The sequence below is a fragment of the Triturus cristatus genome, chromosome 12, assembly GCF_964204655.1.
Source record: "Triturus cristatus chromosome 12, aTriCri1.1, whole genome shotgun sequence".
NCBI classification, from domain to species: domain Eukaryota; kingdom Metazoa; phylum Chordata; class Amphibia; order Caudata; family Salamandridae; genus Triturus; species Triturus cristatus.
Window position 1 is genome coordinate 271,775,064 of NC_140595.1, and position 18,644 is coordinate 271,793,707.

Below are 18,644 nucleotides of genomic sequence, written 5' to 3' on the forward strand. Positions count from 1 at the left end.
CAACCTCATTAAAAGCTTCTAAGGAGAGATTACGCCATGGCCTGCGCAGCTCTTGTTTTTGTCCTGCATGTCTTTCTGAGCTCTTCTGACACAGCTGATGAATGGAAAACTTGATCATGGAATGATCTGTCCATATGAGGGAGTCAGGAGGGCTACAGCTCAGCTGGTCTGAGTTAGAAAAAAATTAAGTCTAATGAATGACTAGCCCTATGAGTTGGGCCTTCAACTCTTTGAGTGAGTCCCATTAATTCCAAGGAGGAAAAAAGATTATTTACCTCAGGGTTTGTAAGATTTTCTCCATGAAAGTTAAAATCCCCCAAGAGAAGAAATGTATTTGCACATGTAAGGCTATATGTTCCATGGTACTCTGGCACCCTGGCTACTTGTAACAAGTGCATACATCTGGTTTGGTCATATTTTGATATTGGGTAGTCTGTGAAAAGCATTTACTATGACTGTTTCATCTGAGCATCTCTATAGGGTACTCTTTAGTGCTAATAGAGGGTCCCTATAGATCATTCATGATTGCTGCCCACACCCAGTGCTTGCCCATGGGACCCTCTTCTGTTGCTCTGGGTGGCCCCTGTATGACATTGGCTCTGATTTCCTCTAATCAATACATACCCTGGGTAACTCCTCTCTCACTCCTTGTTTGTCTTTAAAGAGCATTTCTGTTGCTGCACTGCTCTAGCGCTTGCTGGTGGATCAGTCCTCATCTCTCCTGGAAGGACTCAGAAGAACATTCACCATTACTTTCAATATCTAGCATATGTTCAAGGATTAGTTCCCTTTTGCACCTAAATGGGCCCAACAGATTTTACCTTAACAACAAATTACTGTAAACGGCATGTGTCTTGCTCTCCTCTTACCAATGAAGGCCTCGATATAGCAACACAGGAAAGATAAGAGCACCACTTTGGTCAGTCACACATGCCAACCAAAGTCTTCCAATGTAGGCCACTTTGTAGGTCATACTTTTCAGACCAGTCACTTCCCGTTAGTGTAGCATGATTCCTATCTGCTAATGCGCTTATTGCCTTGTCAGCGGGATGAAGCACTATATAAATGTACTACAAACAAACCTGGCAACTCCCACAGCCCCACTGTGTGTCCCATGCTACATGGTCACCTGGTGAGGTGCTGATATCACACATTGGCAAACAATATCAGTTGAAAACCTGCGCAGAGCGCGTTTTCAACTCTCATTGTATGGAGGCTGAGCACGGCTGAATTCTACTGGAGTTTTGCAACTTTTCTGAGACATTAGCAGCAGCAGTTGATGCCTCAATTTGTGTTTTTTTAGGGGTGTTACAGTAGCTCCTCGGCAGTGACCTGCATAGCGACCCGCCCCATCACAATGACTACACCCCCTTAGAAGAACTTTCACAACTAGGGAGGTAATGGGCTCAAGTCCCTGCCCCCTCCCTAAGCGTGCTGCTGTTCGGGCAGGACTGTTCCCATGAGGCACAGGGTCCAGACTGATTTGCATATGGCTGGGTTCAAACTGGAATGGCATGGTGAGCAAAAATACGATGGATTTAGGCCCAGATCTCTGTACTGGGGTGAATGTATGACATTGTTCTGCACTCTGTCCATCAACTGTTATTTTTGCATTTGTCACCCCGAGTGAGACGGGTATGCCCAGACGTGGGTCCCATGCTCTCCATACCACTGGAATCAAGCTATCCTGGCTGAAGAGGGGTGAAACCCCGAAAACAGTCCTAGGATGCTTGTTTCCAGTCCAGGAGGACCTGGCTTGGCAGTTCGGGCTGGACTGTTCCCAAGAGGCACAGGGTCAAGACTGATTTGCATATGGCTGGGTTCAAACCGGAATGGCATGGTGAGCAAAAAAGCGATGGATTTAGGCCTAGATCTCTGTACTGGGGTGAATGTATGACATTGTTCTGCATTCTGTCCATCATCTAAGCATGCTGCTCCTAGTTCACTTATCTCACACTGTGAGTTTTTTGAGATGTTGGCAGGTCTGCCACAAAACAATGCTTAGCATGGACACATTGTTTGCTTCAGCCAAACTTGATGGGTAAAAGGCAGAGTAATTCAAAGATCAGCTGTGTTTTGAGTGCACTAAAGAAGGCCTCCAATACGGAGGGAAACTTAAGATGCAGTGATAGCTCTTTCAAAAGTGTAGGAACTCCAATTTAAACAGTTTCATTACTAAAATATGATTTTTTTAATCTAATCAAACCTAACATCTGCCTCAGTTTTTTTAAGCTATAGCTCACATTATTGGCTAAGGTATTGTCATAAATTTCAAAATCACAGAACAGATTCAAGCAGCCCCTTATTTTATCTCTCATCAATGTTTGTGATTCTTTTTAGGGCATAAGTTATTGGTGGAAGAGATGCTTAATGAAAGTGGACATAACCTTGATCCAGAATTCCAAGGTAAACTTACGAGAGTAAATTTGGGGCAGTATTAAAGTTACAGAGTACCTAGATGTTTAATTTCTATACATTAATTTTCATTGTGTGTTGTTGATTGTTTTGATGAATGTTTCTAAGATTGCAAAGAATACAACACACAGTACATAAACAGGTAGATACACCGGAACCAATCAGTGGGTTTATGCCATACATTTGGCAAAACAAATTCCAAATTAACATTCTGCTTTCTATCTTGACCTTTGATTTAGTGATGTCCTCACATAATCCTCACCACTACCACAGATGCACTGCTGATTTTGTGTCCTTCTCTGGCCCTCTCCCTCTTAATCACTATCCAACTGCTAGCACTTCAATAACTGATTTATTGGTAGGATTCCCCCTTGTTACCAGCTGACACAGAGTTCTTTGAGGGTACATTTACATGAGACACAGATTCATAAAGTCACAGTGCTGAGGATACATTAGGTTTGGTAATAGACTGAGGGTTGATCCTGGCATCCCTTTTTCAAATAGTAACTAACACTCAATTGGTTTATGATGTTATTGCATAAATAATGGGTTTGTAAATGCCGATCACATTACAGTATTACAAGTATGATTACCACACATAGAGAGGTGAGTGTTGAATGTGTATCCGGTTGAGTAAGGCCCAGCATAATAGTGCACCTATTACAGGTAAATGGTTCGTAGAGAGACAGGATTTATAATCCATGACTGTCTATCCAGCCTGTGATGATAACATAAAAGATTCCACCAGGCAGAAAAGGAGACCTTGGAGGCATCCTTCCAATTAGAAGCTATACCCTGAAAAGAAATAGCAATGCACAAATCTACCAGTGAGCCTAGTTTACGAGCATCCAACCAACGTATGGAATTACTACTTGAAACATTTGGAATAGACATCAAAGGAAAAATCAGTAGAACAAATAGAGTTAATTGACTTGCATATTTTTGTCCAGAAGAGATAAATCTTGAGGCAAAAAAAGAAGCAATGAATGTATGTACCAGGAGTGTTCTTACTGGACCAACAGTTAGGAGATGCGTCAGAACAGCTAATGGGGTTAAAAATAGTCTCTGATAAAAATAATAAAGAGTTTGAGTGGTGCTGGAATTACATGAAGTGTATAGGAAGATGTATCTGATCCCAAATGGAATTCCATGTGTGTATAGGAAGAGTATGTTGTAAATCTGTTTCCCATAAAAGTTCACTATTGGTTTTGGGACGAGTAGGGAGAGAAAAAAAGAGAAATTTGTATATGTGAGAGGCCCGGACACAAAGGGAAGTAGGTAATGCTGGTAGAGGAGGGGGGGGGCAGAGGAAGAGGAGGAAGTCACAGAAAGAAGAGAAAGCCGTTTAGCTAAAATCAATCTCAAATAATCAAACTTAGAGAGGGAAGTAACAGGTAAATCATATTTGGATTGGGTTTCCTGGAAGGATAGAGGCTGCTGGTCATGCATTAGGTGTTTAACCAGTATGATCCCTTTATCTATCCAATCTTTCCAGAAAATAGTTCGATTAGAGATTTTAATGGACTTATTACACCAAATGGAGGAATCGAGGAAATGATGAACACGATTTAGCAAAATCGGATGAAGGGTCGATATAAGATACGGAATGGTAGGGGATTCGAACGAGTTAGGAGGATGAGTAAAGCTAGCTAATGAGGAAAAAGGGAGTGGGTGAATAATGGATTCCTCCAATTTATACCATACCGAAATAGGAGGACCCTCTGAAGAAGAGAAATAGGGGAGGACTTGACAAATTAAAAAGGAGGAATGATACTGACGGAAATTGGGAAAGTTGACCCCTCCGCTATCTTTGAGGGCAGACAAAGCAGACAAAGAAGACAAAGAAATGCGAGCTTTCCGGCTATTCCAAAGAAATTTACTCAAGATACTGTTAAGCTTTTTATTTATTTTTTAAAGGAAGTCGTACTGGTAACATAAAAAGGTAGAAGTTAATGACTGGAAGCATCATCATCTTAGAGGTGTCCAGCCTGCCCTACCAAGATAGAAATAAAGGAGACCATCTATCTGCCATGTCAGAGATCTTTAATAAAATATCCTCCAAGTTGAGTTGAACTGTTCTGGCAATGGAAGAAGAGTATTTTATCTCTAAACAAGTGATACAATTAATATTCCACTTGAAGTCTATCCCTTCAAACATACTTCTGAGACAATATTTATTTAGGGGAAGAATTTCAGACTTAGAGAAATTCAACTTGTATCCAGACAATGTAGCATAAGAAGCCAAGAGATCGATAAAAGTGGGTAAAGATGTAGAGGGATCAGACATATATAACAAAATATTGTCTGCATAGGCAGTGAACCTGACTTCAAAAGAGTTATGAGTAAAGCCCCGAAAAGCAGGAGAGTTCCTAAGGGAGTGTAGAAAGGGTTCAAGAGACAAAATAAAAAGCAAAGGAGACAGAGGGCAACCTTGACGAGTGCCTCGTTGAAGAGTAAAATAAGGGGATTGAAAGCCGTTAAAAACCGAAGTGGTGGGGGAGGAATACAGCAAACTAATGAGATAAAACAACAGGACCAAAGCCATGCCACTTAAGAGCACGCATCATAAAAAGCCAGTGAATGCAGTCAAAAGCTTTCTCCGCATCCAGGATGATAGCTGCAACCGGAGAGGAGCTCTTGGAAGCAAGATGAAACATGTTTTAAAAAGTTCAAGAATTGTCTGCAATTGTTCTACCCTTAACAAATCCTGTTTGCTCATATCCAATCAGATCAGGGATCACCTTATTAATGCGAAGAGCAAGGGCTTTGGCAAAGATCTTGCAGTCTAAATTAGTTAAAGAAATGGGGCGATAGCGCAAGAAGAAGGATCCTTGCCCTTCTTAGGAATTAGACAGATCATTGCTTCAAGAAAGGAGCCATAAGTTGCTTTATGAGACATGAAATGTTGGAATAAGGATAAAAGGTGTGGAAGCAGAATCTGGGAGAAACGAGAATAAAATTTGGCAGTGAAGCCGTCCGGACCAGGGGACTTATCCTTTGGTAGTTGGGCTAGAGCGGACTGAAGCTCAGAAAGGGATTGATCCTTTTCTAATAAGGAGCAATCAAGAGATGAAGAAGGACGTGGAGGGAGCGCTGCGAAAAAAAATCCAATGCCTCATCGGAAGGGGAAGATACTGGAGTATAAAGTTTCTTATAAAAGTCTGTAAAACAATTTAATATTTTATCGTCCTTGAAATGATCCACGCCACCATTATCAGTAATTTTGACTACCTTAGATCTTTGGGATTTTACTTTCAAATAATTCGCCAGTAGTTTGCCAGCTCCGTTACTGCCACCGTAGAATTTAGAGATAACTTTAAGTAGGGTCCCGGAAGCCTCCTCTGTAGATTTCCTATTAAAAGACAGTTTAGCCTGAATTAATTTCTTAAGGGTATCTTCATTATTAGAAGTGAAGTAGGCACAAGATGTTTAATTGAAGTTAATAAGGCAGCAGAATCCTTAATACATTGTTTCCTTTTGACCGCAACATAGTCAATGATGAATCCTCTGGCTGTCGCCTTAAAGGCGTCCCATATCGTTTGAAAGGGAAAGTCCGGGGAGGCGTTCCTAAGGAAGAACTCTGGCAAGTACTCTTTAAAACGCTCCAAAAATTTAGGATCCTTGAGTAAGTAGTTATTAAAACACCATCTGCGTGATTTGGAAGGTTCAGAAGGGAGATCCAGACTAATCAAAACCGGTGCATGATCAGAAAGCGAGAATAGACCCAATATCAGTATTAGTTAAGTTAGTGAGTTAATGGGGACTCAAAAAAATATAATCAATTCTAGAAAAAGATTTATGAGTAGGAGAATAGAAAGTGTATTCTAGTGTGTCTAGATGAGATATTCTCCACGCATCAACCAAACCTCTCGAATAAATTGTAGTCGTGAAAGTTTTTTGCATTTTGTTGGGAATGTATCTAGTGTTGGACTTCCTGTCTGTAAAAGGGTCCATGACCTGATTACAATCACCACCCACCAATAAATTAATGTCAGAGTATGAATGAAGGGTGTGTGAGATATTTTTCCAGAATTGTGAATCGGCACCAGTAGGACCATAAATGTTAAGAAGGGAAACAGGGGAACCATTTATATTAAGATGTAAAAGGAGCCATCTTCCATCAGCATCTTTTTCTTCCTTCTCCAAAGCAAGAGAAAGAGATTTGTGAAATAAAGTAACCACTCCATTTTTCCTATCTTTAGAAGGGGAACAAAAAACATGGCCTACCCATTGCTTTTTAAGTGAATTCATCTCACTTTCGTTAAGATGAGTCTCCTCTGTTTCTTGACAGGGCTGCGTAGTCCTTTAACATTCCATGAAACAATGCGAACATTATCAGTCATGGTAATAGAAGAGAAAAATCATTAAATAACATGATATGCAAGTTATAACTTGTAGCAACAACATAAACAATTTATCGATTATATAATTGCAAAATAAACACCTGAAAACTGGTATAACACTGCACCAGAAAGAGAATAGAAGACCCCAGTATGAAAAATTAATAGTAAAATAGTGATGAGGTAGAAAAGAAAAGGAGGTAAAAATATGCAAAGAAGGTATGCTGAAGAGAATTAGGGGACGGAAAAAGAAGGAAGAAAAGTAATGCAGGAGGGAGGAGAAAGGAGACCAGGAAAGGAACATGACTGAAAAAGGAAAGTTGACAAGAAGCAAAAGCGCCTGTCAAAAAAGAAAATTGCATAATGCCAGGGAAAAAAAAGGTACCATGAAGAGGCAGGGAGCCGCGAGGGGAAGACTGACTAGACAAGGCAAAGACAAGGAGGAATGGCAAAGACCAGATAAACAGATGAAATAATATATATAATAAGGAGCGACCATAAGAACAGCAGCGTGGTATGACAGAAAAACAAGAAACTTGGAAACTCGAAGTAAACAACATAAGAAATACGGAGACGATTAAGGAGAAAGAGACACTTACCAAAACACGAAGAATGATAGATATTGGGAATGGGAGGGAAGACATCATGAGGTGAAAAAAACATCAGGGAGGGGTATCCGCGCCATACAAGACATATCTGTGAAAAGAGAAAACCAGACGTTATCAACAAACTATCAATTAAGGAGACAAGTGTTGACCGAAGAAAAACGTTAAAGATAAAGCAGACAGAATGAAGATAGACAATTAAGAACAAAAAAGAGGCTTAAATCCTTGAAAACCTGTAGAATGGAAAAGGAGAGGCCGAAAACGAGCTAAAACACAGTGAACGGAGTAGAACAGCAAAAGGAATCACATGGTGAGGCAGTCCAAAGTCATGTTTTTCCAAGCTCCATTTCTTCTCCCTTGTGACGATGAATAAATTGTCTTAAGTCTTCAGGACGATCAAAAAAGTAATTCCTTTCTTTGTGAGTAACTTTAGAGAAACAGGGATGAACAAGGCCATATCAAGCGTTCATAGAGCAGAGAGCAGGACGAAATGAGAGGAACTCTTTACGTCGAGCAGCAGTGGCACGGTATACATCCTGAGAGAGAAAGATTTTTTGGCCAGACCACAACATCTGCTTCCTTTGCTTAGCCCCAGACAGAACCATTTGCAACTCAGTGTACTCCAAAAATAAGACTGATTCCTCTAGGACGGTTAGGTGACGATGTGGAGGGAGATCCGCCAAACTTGGGACTGATGCAATGGGCTCGCTGCAGGGTAAGTGAGGTACTTTCCTTGAGGCCAAGGGTAAGGGATGTTTGAGAAAGGCGAGCATATCAGGACCGTCCGCGTCTTCAGGAATACCATAAATCCTGAGATTGTATTGATTGCGGTTTTCCAGGTCCTCCGTCTGCTGTTTAAGGAGAGCTATTTCCTTGGACATAGCTTCAACACTAGGGAAGACATCCTGAGCATCACTGATCCTCTGCTCCACCACAGAAACTCTGGATTCAAGATTGGACAATTTCTCATCAAGCCGCTGAAGGGTGGCGTCGAGAATGAAGGGTTTCATAAGCTTAAACTCCTCCATGAGGTCCTTTAGTGTGATAGGCAGAGGAGATTTTGTAGGTGAGTTAGTGTCTTTCTTGAGGCGCTTAAAGGCTGCAGTAGGAGAGTCCTTACGAAGGGAAGACATGGTAGCGGTGATGCCCTTAGGTAAGATACGAAGAAAGATTACTTGGATAAAACAAGAGAAGATAGTGCTGCGTAGCCCCAAACCGCAGATATAGTTGGCGAGCCAAAGGCATGCAGAACCAAATCAAAGACGTAGAGGTTCACAAAAACAAACCACCATGTAGTTGAATAGAGGTCAAACATGTGTTGAGGAGCAGGAGTACAAGTAGATTTGTAAGGTAACTGAAGCAGGCAACTCTCGCTGTGCAGAAAATAGCGACAGGCTGAAGGAAACCAGACCTCCGAATGATAAATTGGTATGGGGCAAGCTTATGCAGAAAAGCAGGGATAGTGGAGGAAAGTGCTTAAAAAATGAAGGCAGGCAAGTTTCTACGAAGCCAAAGCATCCCAAAAGGCCAGTGAAGGAACAGCCACATACCAGTGACTGGAGCCGGTAACTCGCGATGCGAGGAAAATGGCGTCCGGAACCAGCGCTCCTGACAGAAACACGACGCGGGGGGAAACAGACGAAAAACTAGACAAAAAGCTGAAATAAAGGCAGCGCCTCATGAATCCCCAAGGCATGCAGTCGGAAGATCGTTAAAGCCGCTCCGACACAGGAATGGTCTCTGCCGAAGCGTGGAGCTCTACGATGTCGCGGCTCAAGCCACGCCCCCTTTGGCGCTCATCTTGATGCATCACAATAGAGAAATGAATTGATGAGATATATATTTCATTCATCATTGAAGATGACCTGATCAGCTAGGAAATCTCCCACTATTATGGAGTCAACAAGCTGCTCAATTGTCTTTGTGTGTATGTATGTATGTAATGGTGTTTCTGTAGCTAAAAGGCAGCAAAGTGTGATACATAGTCAAAGACAAGCATTAAGTCAACAGGTATGGGGAGAGGAGGTGGTGTTGTGGATGGTTAAAGCCATGTGATATTTTATCCACCCATACCGTGTGTACCCAGACCCGCTAGTCCGGGTATCACGTCCACTATACCGTCACGGTGGCCTCGAGTCCGGTAACCCTAGCAACTCTGTCAGCATATCATCTGATAGTTTCTTATACCTCCTTGTTCGGCGCATAAGTTCCACAGTCAATATACTACCAGCGGAGGGCTGGGCGTCCCCTTTCTGATGGCAATCCGACGTATCGCAAGCATTAGCCCTACGGAATGAACTGTTTGCTGAGCTGCTGCTTTTTACGGATTGTAAAGTCAGAGCCCTGGGCTTAGTTTCCAACCAGAGGTTATCTCCAGCCAAGCTACCATTTCCTGTCAATTTGTCTCCACCCCAGGGCACTCCCATCCCATATGCAGGAATTACGCGTCCATCTTGGAAAGCGGGTACAAGCTGAAGAACACCCGGGTAAATATTGGGCAGTATTTTAGGGGAAATGTACACCCAGTGCACAAAGTTATACTGGATCAATTTAAAGCTGACATTAGTTGACAACACCTTTACCCCTCATGAATTGCCACCCATTCCGATTCTGTCAGCAGTCCTCCAAGGGCCTCATGCCTTTTACCGTGGATCACCAGCACAGGGAAGGAAGCATCCTACAGCAGTGTCCTGTAGACCAGCGACATCAGCCACCGCACACCTGCCAAACTAAGTAATGCCACCAATGTTTTAGACTCTTGAGGCTTATCAAGAACATGGGCCATATACCCCTCGCTGTGGCTGCTATTTTTGCAAATTGTTAAAACTGCCCTGTTCTTAAGTAAAAGGTAGCCATGGCGATCAACTTCGAAAACGCCTTTGGTGCGGTAGATTGGCTATACCTGGACGGCGTGCTAAGCGCAGCAGGCCTGCGCTATCCCTTCCGTCACTTGGTCCGAGCTCTTTACTCCAGACCCTTGGTGCGGGTGGTCATCAATGGAGCCCTCTCCGGGACATTTCCCATCAGAAGCGGGACAAGGCAGGGATGCCCCCTATCACCCCTCCTCTTCATCTTTGCAATGGAGCCACTTACATGTCTCATTTGTGCAGACGAACAAATCCAGGGATGGAGATGGAGGGGTTTGCACGAGGACTGGATCGCTCATTACGTGGACGATGTCCTGCTCTTCCTAGCTGACAACACGGTCAGGACTTAGATGCCTGCAGATCCTCTGCAATTTTGAGCAGGTGTCAGGCCTGCGCCTGAACCCCGCCAAATCGACTTTAGTGCCCCTTGACATATCAAGGGAGCGCATTAACTGGCAGTCAATCATCACCATACCACGTCAGTCATTTAAGTACCTGCGTATTTGGGTAGCGTTGCTCCCAGATCTGGGAAGGCCACTCAACATCACCCCGCTACTCAAGAAAACACTCCCGCTCAACCCCATGGGAGAATTGCCCTGTTCAAAATGATGATTCTCCTCTGCTTCCTGTATATCAACCAGATAACCCCATTCCATCTCCCGCAAAGATGGTTCAAGGTATCGGATAGTCTTGCCACCACGTTCCTTTGGGGCAATTTGAGGCCGCGAATGGCCCTCGTCCACTGCCAAATACTGCCTTTTGATGGAGGCATGGGTATGACCAATCTCTATTTATACTACTTGGCTACTCGCCTAATAGCCCTGCACGACTGGTTCAACATCGGATGGTCCGACCCGACCTACAGGATTGAACTGGAAGGGCTGGGGCTGTCCTGGATCCAGGCAATGTTATATGGAGACCCGATACCTACTGCATTACCCCTGGTGACTCGAGCGGTCTGGCATTCTGCCTTGTGCCATACCCATTGAGACACCAAACTCACGCAGCAGACACCCCTCTGGCACGGCGCCAGGCTTAGGGAGGTGGGCACATTAGAAGGCTTCAGGAAATGGGATCTCATTGGCATATCACAGCTGGGAGACGTATGGAAGAGGGGCCATTTACATTCTTTCCAAGACCTACAGACCACCTACTCCCTTCACCCGTCACAGTTCTACAAATACCTACAGCTTCACTACGCTCTCACCTCGCACGTGCCCGCAGACACTTTGCTTCCAGAATTTAGTCCGCTGGAGGCCCAAATCATGATGGGTAATCTGAGGAAGGGTGACATATCGAGGATCTACCGCCCACTGACCAACAACAGCCCGATCACACTTGACTCACTTAGACACCAATGGGAGGAATGGTTGGGTCCGATGGAGGAGGAGGATTGGAGAAATGCCCTGATGGCTCCTAAAACCATCACCATTTCAGCTAGGCTCCGTATGGTCCAACTGTACTATCTCTATTGTGCATATCTCACCCCCAGTCGCCTCAACCGGGCAGGACTTCTGGCCACCCCGTCCTGCACACGCTGTGGGTCAGAACAGCAGACTTCTACCACGTGGTGTGGGCATGTCCTCATCTCACCCTGAATTGGGTGACACTGGTATCCGAGCTGACTGACGTTCTGGGCTGGAAGGTGCCACATAGTCCCTTGAACCTGCTCCTGGGAGTTATGGACGGCTTAGACGGGTCCTGGGCGAACAAGCTCTTCTTGGGTACTGCCATCATGGGAATACCCTACACCACCTAGTGTAGTCAAATGGCGCAAAGGCGAAGATTGGTGCCTGGCACAAGAAAGGCCACTGTACGAAGCCAGGGGATGACCAGCCAAGCATGGTCGGGTGTGGGGCAAATGTTTGGGTCAGGTTGGATATTGAGATTTTGTCATTGTGCGTGATAATTTGGACTGGTGCAGGCCACAGTTTGTATCATATACAACTAAATGTGACTGCAAAATCAATGTATCATGCTTGGAATGAATTGACCAGTGCTGCATTTTTTCTGTCAAAACTTAATATAATTGGTTATAAAAAGTAAAAGGTAGCCATGGCATATGTCAATGTGACAAACCTGTCATTGGGGTATAAGTCCAGTAGCATCTCGCATCCACCGCCTTCAGCGTTTGATAGACATCAGCTGTTCGATATGCACAAAGGGCTTTAAAGTCCGTACTGTGGAAATGTGCCTTTTCAGGGGCACACCAGTGTAGGGTTCAACCTTAAGTTTGTCCACGGGTCCTTAGACTAACAAAGAGGAGATTGGCACTGAAGCTGAAATGTAAAATAACAAGTTTATTAATCACTCATGAGTGGGACTACATCAATACAACACCCTCAGGCGCTGTAGGAGATAGTACATGGAATACAAAAACCATGGGCCTTATGTTGCAGAGTAAGCATGTAGTCACAAATATATGGTACAGGCCTACACAGGAATAGATACTTACAAACATGGGCAGATGAATACCACTTAGTCAGCAAAGTGGGAGGGGAAACAGAACTGCTTACATCAGTAGGATATGGTAGACAGTTACATTCTCAAACAGGTGCATTCTAGCAGCTACAGGCCTTTCTGAGCTCATACATTGCTCTTGCTCAGTACCGAAGGAGTTAACTTAGGTTAATGACTCAAGCAGAATAGAAAACCAGGCAACAGTGAAGACGGCGGAATCACAAGGATAACAAAATGGATGCTGCAAACAAGATGGCTTCAGCTCATGCTAACAGCAAATATTTTCGATTTCCACAGACTGCCCATTTAGCATTAGCTGAAGACATCTCTGTGATTTAGAAGGAACATGGAAGATATCATGGACATCAATCATCATTAACTCACTAATTTCTTGGTCTGTTACTAGTCGGACATTTACATTCTTGACATTTTGTTTAGCTGGTATACATGAGGTACAGGTAGAAGCACAAAGGGAACAGAGCATCGGGCCACATTGGATACATAGGCAACAGTTAAAAAGGATCGCAACAAATATACATAGGGCTGACAATAGTTCCCAGCCCCATACAGTAAACATAGTCTATAGCCATCCAGTCAAAGTCCATGTTCCTGACTCCTGATGGATTTCAGTGGCTATCTTGTGCAGCTTAGAAATTGCTTCAAAAACTAAAGGGGCGTGGTCATGGACGTAGACACAACAACTGCTTTCGATGATGAGGCATGCTCCACCATGGTCGGCCAGGATCACATCCAAAACCATCCTGTTTTGGAGCCCCACAATTCTCGCAATTTGTAGTTCTTCCGTGATGTTTCCAAGTGCCATGGCTGTCTGATTGGTTACAGTCTCTACAACACGTGTTAAGCGCCTTCTTTTTCAGCTGTTTAAGGCCGCACCAACAAAGAAGAACAGTCGCAAAGTAAAGTCAGTATACTGCTGCTATGCAGTATCAGTTTGATCCACCTCATCATGATTTATTGTCTTCTTAAATCGGCTCTTAGAAATGTCATTATACAGTTTATAGTCTTTGTGGTAGGATGCAGGTGCCAAAAACACGGGTTGTAGAAAAAAGGACACAAAACAGCTACCTGACCACCCAATAGGTAGGTGGTTATAGCTTTTGCTTCCACAAATGAAATAGGTGTTATGTGGGGACAACAAACTACTATTGTTAATTCCAGTAATGTTCAGCACTGTAGTACAGTCACTTTTTCCCACAGGAATACTGCCAATACTGCTCACACAAAGGTCTGCTCAAGCTCAAGTAACAGCTATAACAGGAGGCCCATTACCCTTGACAGTTCGAGTGTTAGGGAAAACATAGTGCGTGGAGGAATTTCCTCAGCGATACTCCTCCATTTCCCATACAGTTCCTTTAGCTTGTGGCTGTCCTTCCTCATCAGGGTAACAGACTCTATTTAACTGAGCGTTAAGTCTTCCTGCATCAAAGTTGGTAATATTACCAATATGAGTAGCCCACAATAATGCAAACCAGGCTCTGCAGGAGCCATTGTGTGAAAATGGCAAAGGAATGAAAGGCGTGCTCCCTTTTTCACCCAACAGTTGGTATTGTTCGAGCATTATGGGTGTGATGCAACATTTGAATGAACGTATTGTTGAGATAGGACATTCTATGCTTCTGCTCATGATAAGGGAGAGTAAAATATCAGTGCTCAATGGGGACAGGAGTAGTAGCAGTCAGTTTTTGAGCAGGAGCTACTCCCTCTACAACCCATGTTATTGTAGCAATCAGAACAATAAGTAAAGTGAGTCCAATAATGAACATACTATTTCGATCAGACTTTTGCAGCAGTGGATTTCTTCTCCGCAGGCATGTTCATCTTGCCGTTGAACAACAGAACAGATGGCGCCCTAAGGTCCTGGGCAGACAGTTTCTTTGCTGAGGTTGAGACGAGTAGCCATTAAAAGAGTACCCCCCCTTTGTAACTCAGTCTTTCACTACCCAGGACCGTGGCTCATACAGGCTTTTTCAGCAACAAAGTGTCTCTCTTCCGGGGTCGCAGCTGATATCGAGATGTACCAGGGATCGTGTGGTCTGGGAAGACTTCCTCAGGTCCTTCAGGTGTCGTAGCTTGTCCTTTCTCTGTGTCCAGGATGTCGCGGTGATCTGGCAACACAGCTGGGCTCACTAGGTCCTGCAACACCTTTCGACAATGGGTTGCGTGGACCCAGTTCTTCCGGTTGGTCACTCGAACCGCAGTCCTGGTAGCCAAGAGCACCTGCTCAGGGCAACGCCAACGAGGCTCCAAGGAGCTGGTCCGCTGAAAGGGCTTCGTTGGGACAAAGTCCCCAGGCCGTAGATTATGGCCCTCACCTTGCGACCTGTCTGGAAGAGTCTCACGAACCTGTTGATGAATAGAAGTCAAACTTTCAGTCAACTGAGACAAATAGTCGTTCATCAATACATAGGGTACATCATGTATAGGGCGTGGCTTAGGAATCCTTCAAATATTCATTGGCCTCCGAAAAACCACCTCATACAGTGTGAGGCCAGATCGTGTATGTGGTATCGATCTAATAGATAGCAACGCTAATGGCAGTGCATCAGGCCATTTCAAAGATGTGGAAGCCTGTATTTTGGCCAATATTAGGGTAGAATTGTAACATTCCACTAGCTCTGCTAATTGTGGGTGAAAAGCAGCATGGAACTTCTGTTTAATTCCTAACCCTTTCATGAGGTAATCAATAACTTGCCCAATGAAATAGGGTGGGTGTCACTCCACAAAACTCGACAAATGCCGAATCTGCGGAAAAACTCCTTTAGGAGCACCTTTACTGTAGTAAGAGCTGTATTATCTTTCGTAGCGTATGCCTCCACCCATTTACTGAAGGCGCAAACCACTACCAAGACATACTTTAGGTTGTTGCAACACTCAAACTGTATGTAATCCATTTGCAGGACCTCAAAAGGTGCAGTAGGTATGGCAAACCCTCCTGCTGAAGTGTTTCTTTCCTTTCCAGGATTATATTGGAGACAGATCAGACAAGACTGGACTATCTTTTTAGCTGTGCCGGCAAAATCTGGATGATCCCAAACTTGCATAAGTTGCTTTGCCATTGAGGATGCTCCAAAATGTGCCATGTGAATCATTGGATGTAAATAGGCTGTGGGTAACTTCCATTTTGTCGTTTCTTTATTCGTCCAACAGCCCTCATCATCCAATGTTCCCTCCTTAGACCATTGGTCTAATTCATCAAGAGAAGCAGATCGTTGCATATCCAGTACCTCTTGCCTGGCATCATGCCAACGTTCAGCCTGTGACTTAACTACATACAAGGGTGTAGTACTTCGCTGCATTGCAGTCTCACGAGCTGTGTGATCCGCAAAGGCATTGCCTTTTCCTATTTTATCAGTCACTTTCTTGTGTGCGCTACACTTAACAATTGCCACTTTCTTAGGATATGTCAAGGCAGGAAGGAGATTATGTACTATTTCCCCATGCACTATTTGCGCCCCATGTGAAGTAAGGAAACCTCTTTCCTTCCAGAGTTGCCCAAAACCATGAGCCACTCCAAAAGCATATCGGCTATCGGTGTAGATTTTAACAAGTAGATCTGTTCTAAGTTCACATGCTCTTGTCAGTGCTATCAACTATCAGTGCTGCTTGAGCTGACTTCTTTGTGATGCGAGCTGTCTCAACCACTGTCTGAAGTGTTGGGATTGCATAGGCAGCGGATGTCGTGCCATCAGGCAACTTCAAGCAGGACCCATCAACACTAGAAAGGGGCGTATCTTGTAGGTCAACATGGCCCTTTGTTTGTTCTTCAGTAAGGTATATACAATCATGTAACTCTTGTGACTGAGACTGGGTGGCTGAAAATGGCAATAATGTAGCAGGATTCAGAGTTGAGCATCTTTTCAGTGTGATATGAGGAGCCAAAAGTGTCAATTCATATCCTGTCAAGCGGGCACTAGTCAAATGTTGTGTTTTCGTTTGATTTAAAAGAGCATCAACTGAATGGGGTACTAGCACAAGCAATCTGTGTGACAAGATTATTCCCTCACTATGACGTCTGGACACAGCTGTCGCCGCCACCGCTCGAAAACAACCAGGCAGTGCACGGGCTACTGGGTCAAGAACAGCTGAGAAATATGCACAAGGACGCTGCTTATCACAGTGTGTCTGTGTTAAAAGTGAGAGAGCACAACCATCCCTCTCGTGTACATAGAGTGTGAAAGCCTTAGTGTAGTCTGGAGTTCCTAATACTGGTGCAGAACAAAGAGCTTGACACAACTGTCGGAAAGCATGCTGGCATTCAGTAGTCCATGGGAGGGGCATCGGAGTGTCTTTAGTCAAAAGGGCTAACAAGTGTTTAACAATGTGAGAAAAGCTAGGGAACAACTGTCTACAAAAAGAAGTAAGACCAATCAGTGCACAAACATCCTTCTGAGTACGGGACACAAGCGTGTCTAAAATAGCTTGAATGCAATCTGGTGTAAGTGCACGTCCCTCCTTAGACAGGAGGAGACCTAAATAGGTAACCTGCTGTCTACAATATTGCAATTTCTTCCGAGAGACTTTGTGATGATGAGAGGCAAGGAATGATAGCAATAACAGTGTTCAGGGGTTTTGGCAGCCAACAAGATGTCATCGACATATTGAATAAGAGCCACCCCTTTCGGTACAGGGAAAGAATCAAGCTGACTTTTCAATGCCTGGCTATAAATGCTAGGACTCACTGTATACCCTTGTGGAGCTCTACAAAATCTGAATGATCGATTATTCAAAGTGAAGCCGAACATATAACGGCTGTCAGGATGAATAGGTATCGAGAAGAATGCATTTTTCAAATCGATCACACTGAATGTAGTTGCAGTAGGAGGAACCATAGTAAGAAGTGTCGTGATGTCAGAGACTACTGGATATTGGGGCACTACGACCTTGTTGACCTCTCGCAAGTCAATGATGAATCTATACATTTTAGAATCAGTGACTTTTTTCAAAATAGGAAGAATAGGGCTATTACAGGTATTGTAAGGGACTTCTTCCACAACCCCCACCTTGATCAAATCCTGAACAATGTGAATTAATGCTTCTTCACCTTTCTGAGATAATTTATATTGGGGCAGTTGAGGCAACAAAGCACCTTCCTTTACTTGAATATGTACTGGAGGGATAACCATTTGTCCCACATCAGTATCTTATGTAGCCCACAAAATACTAGGTAATGATGCCAGGGCAACATCCTCTTTAATGAGACAAGACCTCTCAACCATTGGATAGTTATCATTTAAAATAACACGCACACCCTCTGGGAAACAACATATTGTAGCACGAAAATGTTTAAGCATATCGATAGCCACAATATTATCCGGCGTGTTAGGGGAAAGAAGGAATTGACATGTTGCAGTGAATTTATCAAGACTAAATGCAAGTGGCTGTGACAGTGGGCTAAGTGTAGGTGTCCCATCGAACTCTACCGATGTTATTGTGCCAGACAGGGGAGCCCTAGGAACCAATTGTTTGGATAGAGCACTATGAGTAGCTCCTGTATCAACCAGAAACTGATCAGTAGAACCCAAGACGTTTGCATTGACATTGGGACCCCTCTAATCTACTGGGACCTCAACCGGTTCCTTACCCCATCCTAGGCATTCCTATGCATAATCAGAATCCTTAGGACCATCAGCCGAATAATCAGAGATGTGGTATTGGTTTCGTCTATCAAAGGTATTAAAAGAATTTGGATTGTCTTCAACTGCCTCAATTCCGGTACGATTATCCATGCTTCCCCTATTTCCTGTGTTCCCTGGGCGGCGTCTCATACTTCCTCTACCCCGCTGATACCGCTGACCTTGTAAAAGGGGGCACTCAGCACGCCAATGTCCAATTTATTTACAATAAGCACACTGATCAGAAGACAAAGTTGCTTGAGGGAAAGGGAGTACACCAGGGCGATACATCGCACGTCCACCTCTACCACCACCTCTAAATGA

General features: G+C 43.9%; 1 protein-coding gene across 3 annotated transcripts in view; it reads left to right on the top strand.

Moving 5' to 3' along the window:
• LOC146775835 (NACHT, LRR and PYD domains-containing protein 12-like) overlaps positions 1-18,644 on the top strand; it is a 497,684-nt gene that overhangs the window by 294,631 nt on the left and 184,409 nt on the right. For all 3 annotated transcript variants that reach the window (XM_085637540.1, XM_085637541.1, XM_085637542.1), the window contains one exon: positions 2,341-2,406. In XM_085637540.1, the coding sequence (XP_085493666.1) occupies positions 2,341-2,406 (66 nt within the window). The remainder of the gene's footprint in view (positions 1-2,340; positions 2,407-18,644) is intronic.